We start from the raw sequence: 18,744 nt of genomic DNA, 5'->3' as shown, positions 1-18,744 counted from the left end.
CTTTGCTTTACAGACCTGCGAAGGTCGTAAATGCGAGGATTTGTTGTAAAATTACTTTTTCATCACCATCCTAACTGCAAACAGTCTCTAAAAGAGACAGTTACTAAATGAAGGCTACCTGTAACTCCCATTGGGTCTAACAGGCTTATTCCCAGCAAAGTTAATATAGGATTGCTGTGTTGATTTGTCATGCTTTAATTTCCTTGAAATCAATGGGACATGCATGATTAATTTGGTCTGCATCTGACCCGTCTTAATCAATCCCTTTTTTTGCAGGGAAGGGCCAAAAACAAAATAGGCCGCACTGGCTTACTTTTATATGCAAACTAGCTAGTTTAAATCACTCAGTCTTTACAGACTTAAATACCCTTGTCGCAATACAGCACAATTGTTAACCATGTTTGTTTAAAAACTCTGGAATGTTTCTAGTGGAATCCGAGGAAAGGGACAAAGGGGCAGTCTGAGCTTGCCCTATTGGAAGAGAACATCCAAGGAGCAGGCGTTATCAGTAGTCTCCCTCTCCAGTAAGGTATTCCAGGCACCTACTTCTGTTCTCTTTCCTGCACAAAAGGTATTTTTATTCTGCCAGTCTTTTTAATATGTTAATGTGCTACCATTTTCTCGTATGCTGCAACAGAACCTTTAAAATACTATCTGCTGTTGCAATGTTTATTTTTTATGTTATGTATTTTTAGCTACTGTTTTTAGGGTCACGAGGGGAGGACAAATGGTGCAAGCCTATATTGGAAGGGAGGGAGGGAGGGGGAGGAGAAGGGAAGGTAGGGGCAGGGAGGGGAGAGGGAGGGAGGGAGGGAGGAAGGAAAGGGGGGGAGAGAGGGGGGAGGGAAGATTTCTGACACTCCCTGCCAGCTTCTCACAAGCAAAGTCAGTGGGGAAGCCGGCAGCAAGTCATAAGTCGCTCACACTCCCGCTGTTTTTTTGCCCTTGGTCATTCTGTTTCTTGGTTTAGGTAAGGAAATATCTCTGAAACAATGACCCAATGGGTCACGGGTTGGCTAGTTTGAGACTGAAATCTTAACGTACAACCCCTTCATAGTATGCTAGAGCTGATTTTGAACCTTTGCACAGCTATTGATGTGCACATATTCTTCCTTTTAAAACGAGGACCTGCCCTTCTTTCTCCTTCCTGCCATTACTGCAAAGTGTGTTAATGGAACAGCATGAGGTATCTTCAACAACTATGGTAGGAAAATGGAAGGACACAAAAAGACGCCTAGACACCCATTCCTTTCTCACTTCAATGAAGAATTTTATCGCCAGTGACCATAGTCATTCACATTAAAGTCTTAATTATTTTACCTTTTGATAAGCCCACCTCATTAAGCACTTACTACAATTTGTCTATGTGATACTGTCATGAAGTTAATTCAGACTGAGAGCAAGAAAGAGAATGTGTTGGAAAATCTACAACAAATTAGTATCAATCCAAGCAAAGTTTATAACGTGAACATGCATATACATATTTTGTTTTTAATTATGAAGAGTAATTATTGCATTCCTGTAACAGTAATGCATTTCAGTATGATTACCATATTTTAAAAACTAGCTTGTCCGTATGAAAGCCTGTTCTGCACATGCCTTATGCTTCTCGCTTGTTCAGGAAATATTAACACCTAAGTGTTTTGCCTGGGAATTTTTGATTCTGAAAGTTACTGACACTAATGCCTACACAAACAGCTATAGAAAATGGCACTGATTTTTAATTAGATGTAGAGCAGCTTTAGCAACATCTTCTTTAGAAGAACTGGCATCAAGGATTTGACATGCTGGATTTTCCATTCTTCTGTAAGACTCTTCAACTCTGTTAAAAAATAGGTAGCATTAGAAAATGAAGAAATACTTAGCATACATATTAGGAGCCAACAGCAAAACTTTCAGTGTAGCATAGTTCAAAAACGATGAATTGTGGCTTAAATACTGCACTGGCAGGGTTCACACAGCCATTAATCCAAAGCGAAGCAAACTGATATGTGAACCCAGTTTGTCCAAGAACAAGGAAGGGTTTTTATTAGGGCTACGAAAAGCTTCAATTTTAAGCTTTGATCTGAAAGTGAGTTAAATTGTCTCCTTTGAACTGAATGCATCAGATCGAATCAGTTAACTTCAAATCAATTCAAAGGTTTCATGAACTTTTGCATGTATGCACACACACATTTATTAAAATGAATCTTTGAATCAGAGCTCGGCTGATTCACAAACCCTTAGCCTTTGTGTTTCATATCTTCGGAGTATGTTATGGAACCCAAGATTTCAGACTCCAGCTTCAATTACTATGGAGCACAATTACACCTAAAAGCACAGAGTCTTATCTGACTAAACCTCTTACTATTTGCAGCTAGTCTACCTGGTAGTTCAGGACACCTGACGCAAGGCAGCAGAGCCTGCAAAGTGCAACGTCACACACGTACCCCAAATTTCTAAAGGTCTTATCGTTCACCAAAACCAGCATGTAACTCTCTTCCTCATAATTTTCCATAATTAATTTTCCCATAATTAATTAATTCCCATCACACCTATTCCTTATCATAAACAGACAGAGCAAGGTTTTCATGGTTGTGCCAATAAGGAAGATATTTCTTATTGTATTTTAGTACATACTTTTGACGGAAGGAATCATTTGCTTCCAAATCAACCTCTTCTTTTGTTTTCTCCGTCCCACGTCCCTGCAGCCTCCGGACTCTTTCTTCGGGACTAACAGTTAACAGCAAGACAATGTCTGGGCTCAGAAGGTCATCAGGCCAGCGATACACCAGATGATGAGGCGGAGGGAGATTTTGCACTTTCCCAGTTATTTCAGTTGCAATTGAGTATGCTGCAGTGCTGTGCCAATATCTATCCAAACAAAGGCATTCATGTGACTTTCAAACCGAGGTACCAATCATTCTCTACTTCTAGCACAATCAGCTTTTGCATGTAAAATGAACTGTGAAGACAACTCTTCAGTCACAGGGAAGGGTCCTTTCTCTTATGAAACATCATCTTCAAGGACCAAAACACAAGCCTTCTCCGCCACGGCCCCAATTCTCTGGAACAGCATTCCAAAGATCAGATGAGCTCCCAGGCTGCTGGTCTTTCAGAAAGCCAATAAAACCTAGTTTTCTGGAGTGCCTTGGGAACAGATTTGCAACGGGGGGCCCTCCTGCTATGTTGTGGCTGTTACTTGGGACACTGATATTTTAATGTTGTATTTTGGTAAGCTGCCTTGAGCCCTGTTGGATAGACCAGTACGTAAATGTTAACGCGCATATAAATATTTTCTTTCATTTGATTCTGAATGGTTTTAAGGAATTTAAACCCAAGTGTTGCTCACTGTCTCTTCACAAGGACCTTGTGATACAGATCAGGTCAAGCAAAGTGATTTTCTCAAGGCACAAACTAAGCCTTGGAGCTCTGTGAGGACTTGGGTGACCCCGCAGCTTTGCCTTAACATTTTGTCAGAAAGTAACAGAGGTAGTTATACAGGTACTTCTGTTCAGACAGCAGCATGAACACCAGCCCTAAACTCAATGTGATACAAGAATATAATCCATAAGCATTCAGTTTTTAAACTCTTAAAAAGTTTCTCTGAGATTTTAAAAAAATCCATTTTCCTTCTACTATGAAAAATTATATAAATATAATGCAGTATGTTTATGTATTTATACATATATATACCCACACACATACATACACATACATACGCATACAACATATATACACACACACATATTCATATTGCATTACATATAGATCAGAATTAGTCATTCTAAGTGAGCAAGACTGAAGAATAAATTGATTTAAGTCCTCTAGTATCTGTTACTGTATTTATCTAGTCACTCCCAAACTCTCCAGGCAGTTCATAAACAAATACAGTGGTACCTCGGGTTACGAACGCCTCTGTTAACGAATTTTTCGGGTTACGACCAGCTCCGGCCGCAAAAGTTTACCTCAGTTTGTGAACTCTGCCTCGGGGTACGAACAGGATACGCGGCCATTTTCCCTCCCGTGACACGGTCCGCGGCCCTTTTTCTGCCCGACACGTGGTCCGCGGCCATTTTCCGCCCGACACGTGGTCCGCGGCCGTTTTTCCACCCGACACATGGTCCGCGGCCATTTTTCCGCCCCTGACACATGGTCCGCGGCCATTTTCCGCCCCTGACACGTGGTCGTAGGGAGGGGGACTCTCCCTCCAAGCAATAGCCGCCTCCCTGTCCTCCACGCCAGAACGGATTAAAAGTAATTACATTGAACGTTATGGGGAAATTTCCTTCGGGTTGCGACCAATTCAGGGTGCGACCAGAGTCACGGAACGAATTAAATTCGTAAACCAAGGTTCCACTGTACAGCATTAAAACACAAGAATAACACAATTTTTTGTTTTGTTAATTTAGATTAAAGGAAGAGACATTATGTGGTTCAATATATTGGGGAAATTAAAGTACTGGGGACTCAGGGCCAAGGTACTTTGACATATCTATAGCTCACTCATATCGATACCAATACATATCATGATTGATGAAAAAAATAAGCTAGATGGCTAATACATTTTAGAAACAAACTGCACTTTGCATTCTACAATGAGGACTAGAAATTTACTATTTTAAAAATAATTTGAGATTTTTGAGACTCCAAAGGAGCCAAATACAAAATGTCAGCTTGAGAATCACTATATTCAATTACATTTTTGTTGCACAGATATGGTAGTCACGGGATCTCTGTTTGCTTTTGTATCTCTGGTTGCTTTTGAAGCTCCTCAGTTTCCTTCAGTACAGGTTGGAGCTGCTGTTAAAAGCACAAATATCAAGATCCTTTCAGCAATCAGAGAAGTCCACGGTTGTTTTAAACCCATCAATTCAAAATTAAGAGTGATATTTCATTATTATTATCATCATCGTTATCTAGCCTTTTGGGGGGGGGGTGCCTTTGAGTCAGCTTTGACTGCTGGAGACTACCTGGACTAGTCTCTGCAGTTTTCTTGGCAAGTTTTTTCAGAAGTGGTTTGCCATTTCCTTCTTCTAGCCATATACCCTTGGCTATTCTGAAGGTTCTCCTGTATATCAGAACTGTGATAAATAGAACAAAATAACCTCAGGTAATGGATAAGAATAAAACAATTAATGTTAACTTCCTACTTCAACCTTTCAGAGAAATACTAGAAACACAATTTGTACACCTAACAAGAAGCACATATTTTCAATCAAGACACTTTATTTTTGTGGAGTCCTTGGTGCTCTCTGAGCTTGGTTGTTTGCTTGCAGATATTTCATTACCCAACTCAGTAACATCATCAATGCAAGTAAGTGTGGGGTTTGCTCCCTGTTTATATACAGTAGCTTGTCCAGACAGTTTTGAAATATCTGCAAGCACACAACCAAGCTCAGAGAGCACCAAGGGCTCCATGGTTCAACCCTGAGCTACAGATATTCTCTTCTATTGGAAACATTTTATTTTTGCAAACCTGTCTAGAATCACTGGTGACTTAGAGGATTCTTGAGCTATTTCAGAAGCCACAATGTAGTTAGTCAGCGCATAGAATGCTCTCCGTATGAGTGGTGGTTCATCATCAAAAATCTTCCGCCACTGGCTAACACAAGATGGAGGAGTCCTCAAGAGCACAGCATTCAGTGAGTCTTTCAAAAAATGAGTTACTGTTGTTTTACCTACATGTGGTACAGGAAGGAAAGTGGTCCTTAGTTATGACACAGCACCTGGGTTGATCAAGTTTGAAAGAATTTAGATTAGATCATTGGTATCATATATAATAGCCCACTGTGTTTGGATCTCTCCTGTCTTACGTGCAGATGAGGCAAGCCTTTGCAGAGAAGTTAGGACAACTGGAGCCATAGAGCTGATGTTCTCTTAAGAAAGCAACTACCAGCCATTTTTTTGGTAGTTGCTGTCAGAAGGCTATAGCTGTGACTGAGAGGAAGAAGAGTTGAAACTTCAGCCTGCTCCAGGAGGGAATCCCCTACCTTGTTAGTAACACTGCCTCACAACTGCCACCAATCCTGCTGTGAGGAGATGTGGTGAAGATGAGAAGCAACTTTCTTGTACCTGCACTGAATGGAAAGACTGAACTGGGATTAAAATAGTACAGGATCTAAGCTTCACACCAGGCCTTAATCCCCTATTTGCATGGAATTCACTGGCCTCATTCACAAATCACGCATCATGCTAAGCCATAAAGTGATCTATTTGGTTTAATATGCAGTGTGCATCCAATCATGGACTATTGTAAATCATGATTTTGTTCAAATTCAGCCAGTTCGGCATATTCAATAAACCATGGTCAAATAAACTATGGCATACTACAATGCAGGTGTCATAGATGAATGTCATCACCTAGATATATTTATAAATGGCAAGCATCAGATGAATTACTAAACAAAGGAAAAAAAATGCTTACTCACCTGACAGAATTGCTTTATGAATTAAAACAGATTAATGTATATCAGCCTTTCTCACCCTGGTGCTCTCCTGCTATGTTGGCTTACAATTCCTATAATCCTCACAAGTATGGTAAGGAAACTCTGAGGGAGGTAGAAAGATGGATGTGCAGACTATATTTGATCCAGACACTGTCAGCTACCCAACCCTGCCATATGGCAAAGATTTCTGTTTTCTACTAACATTAACATCTGTTCACAGGTCCTCAAATTACTATCCATCACACTTCTCTTTTATTTAATTGTTGTCATTTTATTTTCTTGCTCCTTTGGACACTCTAACAACCTCCAAAATAACTAATAACCAGGAAACAATTCTGGGCAGTATGTTACTTGCATGATTGATTGATTGATTGATTGATTGATTTCTGTGACACAACTATAATTTATAAAAAAGTATTCATAATTCTCAAGCCTGGTGAAACATTTGTAAAGGCAGTGGTGAAAAAGGAAACCAATTACATACAGTAGCTAAACGAGTAGTATTTTTCAGTTGAGAAGGGTTAATTTCCATGCATGTTAATCCAATGTATGTTGTTTAGAAGTTAAAGTTCTATTCATGAGCATCTGCAGCAAATTAGATTGCATGCCAGATTGTCAATCCACATCCCTGTTAGGAAGATATGTTGTTGGTTACACATAAAGTGAGATGCTCCAGCCCCTCCCCTCTGCCAGAGACAAAAATGTTTGGTCATTTAAGACAAAGTGGTCTGTTGACTCAATCTGGAGAAAGCATGGGACTACCATAATTCCCCCAGACTTTGGTTGCCAAGAGGCTTCTGAGTGCAATTTAGAGTGGTAGTACTAATCTATAAAATATTACATGGCTTTGTGCTTCGTTATCTGCAGGACCAGGTTCTCCCATTGGAATTGGCCCAGCTAATTTATCTGCGGGGAAAATTAGCGATGCCCCACTTTAGAGAGGTGAGGAGGGCTAAAGTTTGATGGCATTGCTTTTCAATGGCTGCACTGGTTCTTTGAAATGGCCTCCTAGCAGTAACCAGTTGGTTCTCAACCTAATTACCTTCTGGAAAATGCTCAGACATCTTCCAGAGGGCATTTGAGCCTTGACCCCATCTTACTTTGGTTGTAATTCAGTTTGGTTAATTTAACTTCATTTTATGTTGTTCATTAGTTTGTGGATCTTTTATTTGCATATTTTTTGTTTATTGCATATTGCTTCTTATATAACATCTGTAAGCTGACAAGATTTGATAGAATACTCACTTGTCTACTCTTAATCTTGTTTTTTTATGGCTTTACAATTTTGCACAAACCCTAACCCTGTTTGTTTTCAGGTCAGTGTGCTATGCAAACCCACAAAATAGGTTGATTTGATACCTGTCAGATATGTGTCCCATGAACTCAGTCAAAAAAATTGCCTATGCTTTCATAAGAATATATTTAAGTTTTTTCTTACCTGTTGCATCCAGCCCTTCAATAACTATTACAGGAAAATTTCCTTTTTTTGGATGGTTAGGAGACTTATCCACAAGTTCTAGAATGAATCTGGCTTCAGGAATTATTGAAGTGCACTGTAACAAGAGGATGCATTGATTTAGGAGGTCCTAGGAGCAATACCTGAGACACTCCTTCTGCAGATTAATTCCTCAAGTGGCTTCAACAACATTTCTGATACCTACTTGAAGTGCCAGATGGAATACAGAACATGGCTCTTACACCCTGAGCAACCGTTGTGTCACCTGAAAGAAATTCAACTGACATTCTCAGAGACAGATGCTGAAATCTTCCATATAGGAGATGTAACTTGGCCATTCAAATGGAAGATTATAGGAAATCAACACTTGAAATCATCACTTAAATTTGATTGGACTAATTTAGGAGATTAGAAGATATTGTGCAATTAAACATGCACATTTTTCAAGATTCTTTGAAATATCCATGCCTCCTGCAAAACCTTCAAGGAAACATATATATTCCCTGTTACAAAGCACTACGGAGCACAAACAGAACATGGACAGTGAAAAGCTGAGTTTGTACAACATGCTATACCATATTTTGCATAATGATGCATGGTTTACATTCTCCACCAGGATTTTTCATACACTTTCTCTTCAAACACCATAAGCAACTGATTATTCAAAAACAAAAATCCAAAGGCCTTGGGAAAGGATACTTCTACTCTAACTCCATAACTCACGTATATAGAACAGGACAATCACTATGGTCTGGCTCAAATGAAACTTTTAAGAGAATACAACCTTTAAAATATTTCTATAACAACAGGAAGCCCCTCAGTAAAGAAGAGGTAGAGCAACAAATACAGTGGTACCTCCGGTCACGAACTTAATTCGTTCTGCGACTCTGGTCGCGACCCGAATTGGTCGCCAACCAAATCAAATTTTCCCATAAGGTTCAATGTAAATACGGTTAATCCATTCTGAACCATATGTATTTTTTTTTAAACCACAAAAATATGACACAAAGTACAGTACACTATGAAGAGAGAGAACGCTAACCTTGCTTGAGGTGTGGAGGGTGGGGAGGCAGTTATTGCTTGGAGGGAGAGTCCCCCTCCCTACAGGAAGACATGACCACGTGTGTCAACAGGGAAAATGGCCGCAGATCCTGTTCATCACCCGATGCGGAGTTCACGAACGGAAGCAAAGTTTTGCAAACGGTGCTGTTCGTGACCTGAATTGGTCATGAACAGAAGCGTTCATGACCCGAGGTACCACTGCAGGTGATGTTACTATGGTTTTTCTTAAATATTAAATTCAATTAAATCTCTGCTGGGCAATAAGGATGTTGGAGCTTCAGCAATTCAGTCTTACACTAATTTTGAGAACTTAATATTTCACTACCTAGAATAACCAAGGGGAACAATCTCGAAACTTTATAGGCTACTATTGCAATTAGAAATAAGAGATCCACTTCTTCCTCTTAAAGGAATCTTGGGATATGCATTTTGGTAAATGCAGGAGACAAATTGGCAGATTATGGAAATCGGGTAGATTCACCTCAGCTTCAATGCAAGAACTTCCGTGGAAGATTTTACATCACTGGCACTTGATTCCAGTCAAATTATAAAATAAAATAATCACAATTATTCTTCCAAATATTGGAGAGGTTTGTTTGTTTTTTTAGATTTTTTTATCCTGCCTTTATTATTTTTATAAATTACTCAAGGAGGTGAACATACCTAATACTCCTTTCTCCTCCTCCTACAACAACCCTGTGAGGTGAGTTGGGCTGAGAGAGAGTGACTGGCCCAAAGTCACCCACCTGGCTTTCATGCCTCAGTTGGGACTAGAACTCAGTGTCTCTTGGTTTCTAGCCTGGTGCCTTCACCACTAGACCAAACTGGCTCTTTTTCATTTGTAGTAGTCATGCAATAAAGTTATACCTTTTTGGTGTAAAAAATTTTGGGGAGACAAACATCATTACTGAACAAAGAATGGAATGTATTGTCGAAGGCTTTCACGGCCGGCATACGATGGCTGGTGTGGGTCTTCCGGGCTGTGTGGCCGTGGTCTTGAAGTTTTGTTTCCTAACGTTTCGCCAGCACCTGTGACCGGCATCTTCAGAGTGCAGGAGCACAGACAGGAGCAGTTCTCTCTGTGCCCAGGGTGATCACAGGATGCCGGTCACAGGTGCTGGTGAAACGTTAGGAAACAAAACTTCAAGACCATGGCCACACAGCCCGGAAGACCCACACCAGCCAAAGAATGGAATGTTCCCCAGAGTTACTGCACTTATTTATGAGACTGAATCTCAAGCATAAAACTTATAATCTATTAATTTTATTAATTATAATCTTATAATAATTGCCCAACATTGGAAAACTTTAGATAATTTAATAATTGAGGTGTGGATTAACAAGGCCTCTTCAACTGCCATGTTAGAAAAGATTACAGATAGAGTGAAAATAATGAAACACCAGACGCAGGAACCACAATTCTATCAAATTTGGGTGGACATTATATTTTATTACAATTGCAACTGATATACTACTGGTAACACTTTAGATATATAACTATCTACGTGTATATTCTGTCTTTTTAGCAGATTTTTAAATAAAATATATCTTTATTCTCTGTGCATCACAGATTTATGTCACTCAGTTACTTAACAGTTCAATAAATAAAAATTAAAAACAGAAACTGAAATTGAAACAAGCATCATCAAGAGTCATGTGTTAATGACATACATTATTTCTACATATCCCAAATGTGCCATGGAACAAACATTCCTGAATTAATGACTCTTCCTCAAGCAGACATACAACACAGGTGGAATTAATGTATTGTGAGGTTTTTTGTTTTGTGTTGTGTGCCTTCAAATCAGTTTCTGACTCCTGGCAACTGCCTGGACAAGTCCCTGCAGTTTACTTGGCAACACTTCAGAAGTGGTCACCCAGCTGGCTTCACGTCTAAGGACAGACTAGAACTCATGGTCTCCCCGTTTCCAGCCTGGTGCCTTAACTACTACACCAGACCAGCTCTCATAATGTATTGTGGGACACACAAAAAGAAGTCAATTAACCCAGCAACTAAAACCAAGGGAAACACCTTTAGCCTACAACAGAGCCAATACTGCACAGGTTTATATGAACCTCACCCATCAGCTGTGTTATAAGAACAGCAAACCTAATCAGTTGACCTGTATGTCGTATCCAGTCCTTTAAAAAGAATAGGAATGACTGATTGGAAAAGCAGGCCTCTCCATGTCAGAATTTACTGCCAAGTGCTGAGAGCACAGAATACTCCTCTCAAACACTGATTGACTACAGCAGCCAGGCCAACTGCTGCCTATTGGCCCAAATGGTGGAGCTAGTGATATCATGAAACCTTGCCATTATGCTCCAGCTGTGAAGGCTCAAGAAGTCATAGGCTTCCTGGAGGAACCGTGACAACGTTTGACCCATTTAGTAAGACTGCTGCTACCACTGCCACCAGTATGGCAATTTAACTGGGTCACTGGGTTATGCATCTTGCAGGAGCAGACAATGTAGATCACAAGGTCTGTTTAGCACAAGAGTTCCCACACTCTTTAGCTCATCAACCCCTTTGTGAAGGTTCAGATTGTTTATTGACCCCCAAACATTTACTGTATTACACAAAAATAATAAAATTTTACTGCTTTAATAGTACTATGAATAATAATAATATCAACCCTTAGCAGTTGATATTGACCACTTTGAGGAACCCTGATTTAGCACCTACATCAGTGTTTCTCAAGCTTGGCAAGTTTAAGACATGTGGACTTCAACTCCCAGAATTCCCCAGCCCCTTGTCAAGTTTGAGAAACATTGACCTAGATGATCTGACTGAGTCTACCTTCTTCACGCTCCACCTTGACACTGTAAAAAAAAAAAAGGCAAACTTTGTGGCTGCAACATCAATCCTACCTCATCATCCCTCAAACCACCCAAAGTTCTGGAATCACGAAAAAAGTGCCCACCAGTTTGTGCCATTACTGATTCGACCAAGCCGAGGTGTTTCCCCTGTATGATCTCCAGCCCTATCAAACCTCCTCCACTCTACCCACAGGAGCTACCTAGTTACTCTCTACCTAGTTACTACCTGCTCAGAGACACCCTTCCTCCTTCTGTAGATTTCAAGTTATGCACTGGAAAGGAGATCTGGCTGTAGGGAACTGCTGTTTTCCACAGCCAGCCTTCAGGAGGGCACTTACTTCCTCTAGCACTTCGCAGGCAGCTTCCCGAGAGCTGAACACGGTATCACCGAGAAGGTGAGGAATGGCAGGATGGAATTCCGGTTCTTCAGCAGCCACCACTGGAGCTCTCCTAAGCAGCTCTTTACCCCTTCCTGCCCCCTGAAGACACCACAAGGCGCAGCAGAGCTCGCCGCTTGCGGCCTCCTCGTACACCGAGAGGTGGGCTGGCGCTGGGAGCAGGAGACTCAACAGCTGCTCCAAAAAGGACTGCGTCTCCGGCAGCCCCTGCTCGTCCTGCACGAGGAAGCCTTTCTCCAGCACTGCTCCCCGAGGGCTGTAGGAGAGGAGCGGCAGGACTCTGCCCCGAGCCGCCCAGGGCGCCTGCTTGAGCCGGCGCTGCAAAGCTCTGTGCAGCCTGGCCGCCCGGACGCGCTCCCGTAGGGTGGGCGCGACGGGGATGCCAAAGGAGTAGCTTCTGCCGGGAGCAGGCAGGAAGCATCGGGGCCGCGCGCGGCTGCCGGGCTCCCCAGCGCCGCCGCTCAGGGCGAAGTAGTCCACGTCCGCGCCGGCCGATTCAGCGACGAAGGCGCGCTCGAGCCAGCCCGCTTGGTTCGGAGAGAAGCGCTGGGGCGGCGCTTCCATGGTTAATCTCGGCAGCCGGAGGAACCCGACAGCGCTGCGTGGAAGCATCGGGAGGTCTGAACCCGATAGCGCGAGAAGCCGCCGCCCCGGGTCCTGCCCATTCGGCGAGCGGGGAATCGAAAACGATGGCGGAGGAGCGGGGCGTGGGAAAGTTGGAGCGCGTGGCCGGCCGCTCCCTCGCCGCTATTCCCGGAGGACCTGCGGAGAAACGAAAGCGAGCGACAGAGCGAACGCCTCTCTTTTCCGAGACGTTTTGCGCGGGAAACGAAACCCACCTGAGAGGAAGCTCGGGTTCAAGAAACGGGCGCGGCGCGTCCAAAGCCAAACTGAACGGGAAATGGGGAATATCACGAAAGGGAAACTGAGACGATTGGGAAATGAAGCTGACGCTTTCATGAAAATGAAAGTTTACAGAGCGATCTGAGTATTAGTAAGCAGGCAGCCACCTCTTATGAAAAGTTTGCCAGTGGGTTGTGGGGGGGGGGGGGGAGAACCCAAAACACTGGGATCCAAAGGCTACTGAATGCAAATAAATTAGTAGTATTTTACATGAATCAGCTTGGGAGAAGCCACAACATTATTTGCTGTTTTTCCTGCATCAGATTAACGTTCGTATCCTCGGGAAAATGTTAACGTGCAAAAAAAAAAAAAAAGTATTCTCACATTTTCATACAAAGAATATTTATTTATTTAGTTAGTTTTGATTTATTTATTTATTTATTTGAATGTATAAGCTGTCCAACTCCAATGGACTCTAATGTGCAAGATAAGCATTATTCCTGTTCACAGCAGCATCTGTAACTAATATGCCAACAAGGCAGTCTTCCTAGCTTTGCTATAGAAATTGGACATGTATGGATAGTAAAAAAAAGAAAAAAATCACCATGGACATCTTGATTTCTGACCAATTTCTGTTAAATTGGGGTCTGGTGGATTTCCAGCTTGACAGTTAAACTATGGTATAATGAGCGTTCAGCTTTTTTAAGCTGATTGGTTGCCAACACTTACATTAATACATTTATAATTTTTGGTTTAATCTCAGTTCATTGAAACCACCTTTAATCTGGTATGTAATTATGGTGGTTTCTTTTGCAAATACTGTATATTGCACTGACTCAAGAAAATGGAAGCCTCCAATCCCTTAAAGCAGGAGTGGGCAAGCTGGGACCCCAGGGGCAGAGGAGTTGCCCAGCTCCTTTTCTGTGGTCCCTAGAGCCCTCCGCCCCCCAACTATACATAATTTTTAAAACTGAGATCCTAAGGTAGATGAAGCATAGCAAAAAATCCAAACCGCACAAACTCTCCAAATATACAGAAAAGCTTACCTTTATGTGTGACATTGTCCTGTTCATTTTGCATCATCTGCCCAACAGTGTCTACAGGAACTATTTTACATTTTGTTTATTTTATTTATATATAAAATTTGTCACCACCCATCTCGTTGAAACAACTCTTTTAGGTGTGTTGTAAACTCTACCCCTTTGGTACATGTGTGTGATGTTGTAACACACATACAAAAACAGTGGGGTTTGTATCACAATGTTCTCATTCTTCTGACCTCCCCTTGCCCCCCCCATCTCCACACTGGGCTTTTTGCCCCAAGTGCAGGGTCTTGCTGTCAAAAATATGGCTCAGTCCTGAGTCTAACTGGTTTTCACTGGCATATTCGTTTTATTAATATTGTTTCATTGATTTTATTGTAATTTCTTTGATTGTTGTGAGCCACCCAGAGTCATTAAGAGTCAGGTGGCATTCAAATTTAATAATTGATGATGATGATGATAATGATAAAATTCCCGAACTGAATATTTGCTTTCCACAAACTTAACTGCTTATACTCTGTCTGTTCTGGAATCAAGAGTTATAGCAACAATAGAATGTCAAAAATAACCTATCAACCCGTAGAACACAGGTTCAGTTCTGCTATGCATTTAGCAATGTGGGAAACCTTTGAACCTCCAGATGTTGTTAAACAATTCTCAGCATCCCTCAACATCAGCCATGCGAATTAAAGCTACTGGGAGCTGTTCAGTGGCATCTCAAAGGCTGCAGGTTCCCCACCTCTGCTGTAATTTGTTTTTCAGTCAGTTCTGACTCTTTGGAACCTGATAGACATAATTTCATCAGAATTGTCAATAAGTAACTGCTCCTTTGAGTTCTTGTAAAATCCTACTGGTGTTATCAGATAGCATCTAGCCTTCTATGGTCAACTGTCTTCATGATCTTCCTCAATGGCTCTTATCTTCACATTACATGTCCAACGTTCTTTTCTTCATTTAACATTTTTGATGATCCAGTTTTCACAGTTATGAAAACCATGGCCTTCACAATACAGCCACTCCTCATTTAGCTACCACCTGTTAGTGACATTCACAAGTACAACAGTAATAAACAGTGATTAAAACATTCATTTTCTAACCAATGCATGTATTTACAACTGGACATGGGACCAGGTTATCTAAGGGACCGCCTCTTCCCTATGACTTCAACCCATCCCACCTGATCACACAGAGAGGGCATGCTTCGGACCCCCTCAGTGAAAGAACTCCGATTAGTGGGGTCCAGAAGGCGGGCCTTCTCTGCGGTAGCCCCCGCTCTTTGGAACATTCTGCCCCCGGAGGTGCGATTGGTCCCCTCATTCCTGGCCTTCCAAAGGACCTTGAAGACCTGGCTCTGTCACTTGGCCTGGGGTGGGAAGGGAATACCTCAAGCAGGGGAATGGCTAGCCCCATAGTGGCCGGCTGTCCCTGATCTGATTTCCCATCTTCTTGGATTTTCCTTTTTCAGTATTGTTCTTAATTCTAGATGTATTATGTATTTTATATATATTTATAGTTTTAATGTTTTTTGTAAGTCGCCCAGAGTCCCTATTGTGGGGGAGATGGGCGGGGGAGAAATCCAGCAAAATAAATAAATAAAATAAATAAAAAGTAAAAACAAGAGGAGGAGGCAGGAGGCGGGGCAGCAGTGTGGGCAGAGGAGCCCTGTCTTCTGCTGCCAATGCGAGGAGCAATAGCCTGCAGACTGTGGAGAGCATAATGGGACGAGCTGGTGGGGCGTGGCACACTCCATCACCAGGTGAGGCAGGAGAGGTGGCAATGGGTCCCTGGGCGAAGGGGGTGGTTCCTGCCTCAGCCAGTGACGGAGCATGCTGAGTAAACTAAACCTTTCTGGGAATTCCAACTCCAACACAAACCTCCAACCTCCTGGAAGGCAGGAGAAAGGAGGAAAGGGTTAGTCAGCGGAGCACCAGAAACTAACCCTTTCCTGCCTTCTCCCAACTTCTGGGACCATCTTGTTCATATCGGCAAAAGTTCGCCACTCAAAAGTTTGTAAGTAGGGGACTGTCTGTAATTAAGGTCACAGAGCTGAGATTATTAACTTGCTGTTAGCGCTGGGGAGGAGAGCAGCTCAGGAAGAGAGAGTTTGTTTAAGCAATCTCTCTGCCCTGTGAGGAGGGGGGAAACAAGGGGGGGATGGGTCAGGCATAGGACATTGTAGGAACAAACTTTATTTGAATAAGAGGGCAGCAACCAATGATCTTTGTAGTGTCTCAAGCAGAAGAACTATCACAGCAGCTATAAAGATATGGAAACTGCAACTGGTGGAAAAGGGCTGATTTAAGAGAACAACAAAGGATTTTCTATATGATCTTTACTCTTATCCAGTGCAGGTGGAATATATACTAAGATTAACGATTGGTGAGAAAGCATTATTGCAAGTCCAAAGGCTACTGTGACAAAAACTGGAAATAGATCCAATAAGAGTTTATTGTAAGCATTACAGTATTAAACAAGTATAGCAGGTATAGGAAAAAGGAATTAATAAAAATGGTAAACCACTCTCTGTGCTACACTTACATTTAGTAAAATGCCTAATGTCACAACAAGCAGATTGTTCTGTAGATAGGCCTACATATTGCAAGGATCATAATATACCCATCTAGGTAGGATAAGGCAGTCCTCAAGTTCTAATGTATTTGAGTAGGCATATTCTGATTGTATAGGGACGCGGTGGCACAGCGGCTTAATGATGCTGAAAGTTGCCGGCCAAAAATGGTCGACACTTCAGCGGTTCGAGCCCAGCTCCGTACGGCAGAGCCAGCTCCTGCTTCCTCCCCAGCTCCTGCCAACCCAACAGCTCGAAAACTTAGTGAGTAGATAAATGGGGACTCTCACCCCGGTGGGAGGAAAAATGCTGGCAGCGCCTTGCAAAGGAGACAGGAGCAATTGCCAGTAGCGCGGAAGCCGCGCACGCCCAAAAATGGCGTAAAGCAATGGAAACCCCGCCTCCTGCGCTCGCCAACTGGGCTCTGTTCTAGGAAGGAGGCACTGGCAAACCACTTCCGAAACACCTTGCCTTGAAAACTGCAGGGACTCGTCCAGGCAGTCACCGCAGAATTGGCCACAATTGAGTGCGGATTAAAAAAATTTTAAAAATCTGATTGTACAGGTAGTCCCTGGGTTAAGAATGCCTGGTTTAAGAATGATGCATAGTTAAGAAAAGAGCCTATAGTAGCAAAATTTTAGTTAAATACACAATGACTTGAGTTAGTTATACAGTACTACTTATACAGCATTATATAATAATACTGTTCCAGTTTACATACAAATTTGACTTAAGAACAGACCTTAGGAATGGAACTAGTTCTTAAACTGGGGACTACCTGTACTTAAAAATTAAATCCCCAACTTTTTATATTGGAGACAGGAACAGGCTATACAGCAAGGCTAAAATATCTGTACAATAATGTCTCTTTTCTTGGTCGTTCTCTTATACTCACTTATAGACACATATACACATACATATATTAAACTTGTGTCTAAAATATACCCAATAACAAGAACTGCCGAATTAATATTGTAACTGAAACAAATAAAATTAACACATAAGGTTCAAGTGTGTAAAAGTGTGAATTCTGATTAATGAAAGAAACTTAAGGCAATGTATGTTAGTTTACAAAAAGGATCATCACAACAGGAAAATAAAATCACAGATTCACCTTTATAGTTAAACTGACAAATCTGGCACTGATAAATCAGCTACTAGACACAACGTAAACATGAATTATAAACCTATCTCTTTTTGTAAAAATTAATCTCCTTCCAGATATTTTGTTTAGTGATCTGAATTCCACTGGCAATTTTAGATTCCTTATCATTGTGGGAGGAAAAAATCATCAGAGAAGTCATGGTTGCCTTACCAGTGCCCTTGGTTAGGAGTCTTCTCATTTCCAGCCAAACTAGAATAGTAAAGTGGGACAGGGGGAAGCATCAGGGAAGGAAAAAATAAAAGGGTGAACTCCAATTATCTACTGGACAGAAAAGGTACCATACCTTATTGTCATTTGCATAATTTTCACAGATCCATTATTGATAAACAGTTTAGAGATGAAATTTATATACTGGTGCATGGATTATTCTGCTTTTTATGGATGCCCATCATTTAACCATTTGTCCTGAGACATATCATTTTCACACATTTGTGGTGAAAGCAACACACCAGACTTCTTGTGAATAAGCCACAGCAGCAGAGAATGAGTGCCTTCAGACTCAGTGCCTGCTAAGCATAAAGGCTGCTCTATCAAAGAGGCAGGTGTAGAGGGTTGTGGGGATGTTGGGGGATGACAAAGAGAAATCAACAGAGAAAACACCTGCTGGATTACCTTTATCAGGTATTGTTTGTAGGAACAAACTCCCCCACCCTTCTGTTCTGCCTGGCCTTGTCTGAACACATTGCCTAGGTAGAGAAGAGAGGAAAATCTTCCTAGGAAGGAAGATGGGGGCCAGAGAGTACCCAAGTAAGGAGCTGCTTATATGCTCACAGTTGAGGCTAGAAGGCTAATTGAGACTGCTGCTAAGAGTCCAGGAGAGCAGAGGCAGGTCACAATTCATCTCCTTGGTTAGGCATGTTATTTTGAATGCTATCTTGAGTTCTTAGTTTGGACTGCTTAGGCTCCAAAGAGTCTACTTTTGTTTTCAAACCTTTTCCCTGAATGCTCAAATAAAACAAATAA

The 18,744-nt window shown here is 41.8% G+C and overlaps 1 protein-coding gene across 1 annotated transcript; it reads right to left on the bottom strand.

Moving 5' to 3' along the window:
- Positions 1–1,226: 1,226 nt before the first annotated feature.
- On the bottom strand, positions 1,227–13,054 carry CMPK2 (cytidine/uridine monophosphate kinase 2). Its single transcript, XM_025165791.2, has 5 exons — positions 12,105–13,054; positions 7,867–7,981; positions 5,459–5,660; positions 2,620–2,853; positions 1,227–1,822 (listed from the first exon to the last, which is right to left on the bottom strand). The coding sequence occupies exons 1-5, from the start codon at positions 12,774–12,776 to the stop codon at positions 1,699–1,701; spliced, it is 1,347 nt and encodes a 448-aa protein (XP_025021559.2). The 5' UTR covers positions 12,777–13,054; the 3' UTR covers positions 1,227–1,698.
- Between the last annotated feature and the right edge of the window lie 5,690 nt (positions 13,055–18,744).

Source organism: Python bivittatus, unplaced genomic scaffold (genome assembly GCF_059951505.1).
Source record: "Python bivittatus isolate LINGU-HERP-01145 unplaced genomic scaffold, Pbiv_v1 ctg000020_np1212, whole genome shotgun sequence".
NCBI classification, from domain to species: Eukaryota; Metazoa; Chordata; class Lepidosauria; order Squamata; family Pythonidae; genus Python; species Python bivittatus.
This window is presented reverse-complemented; position numbering and strand designations above follow the sequence as displayed.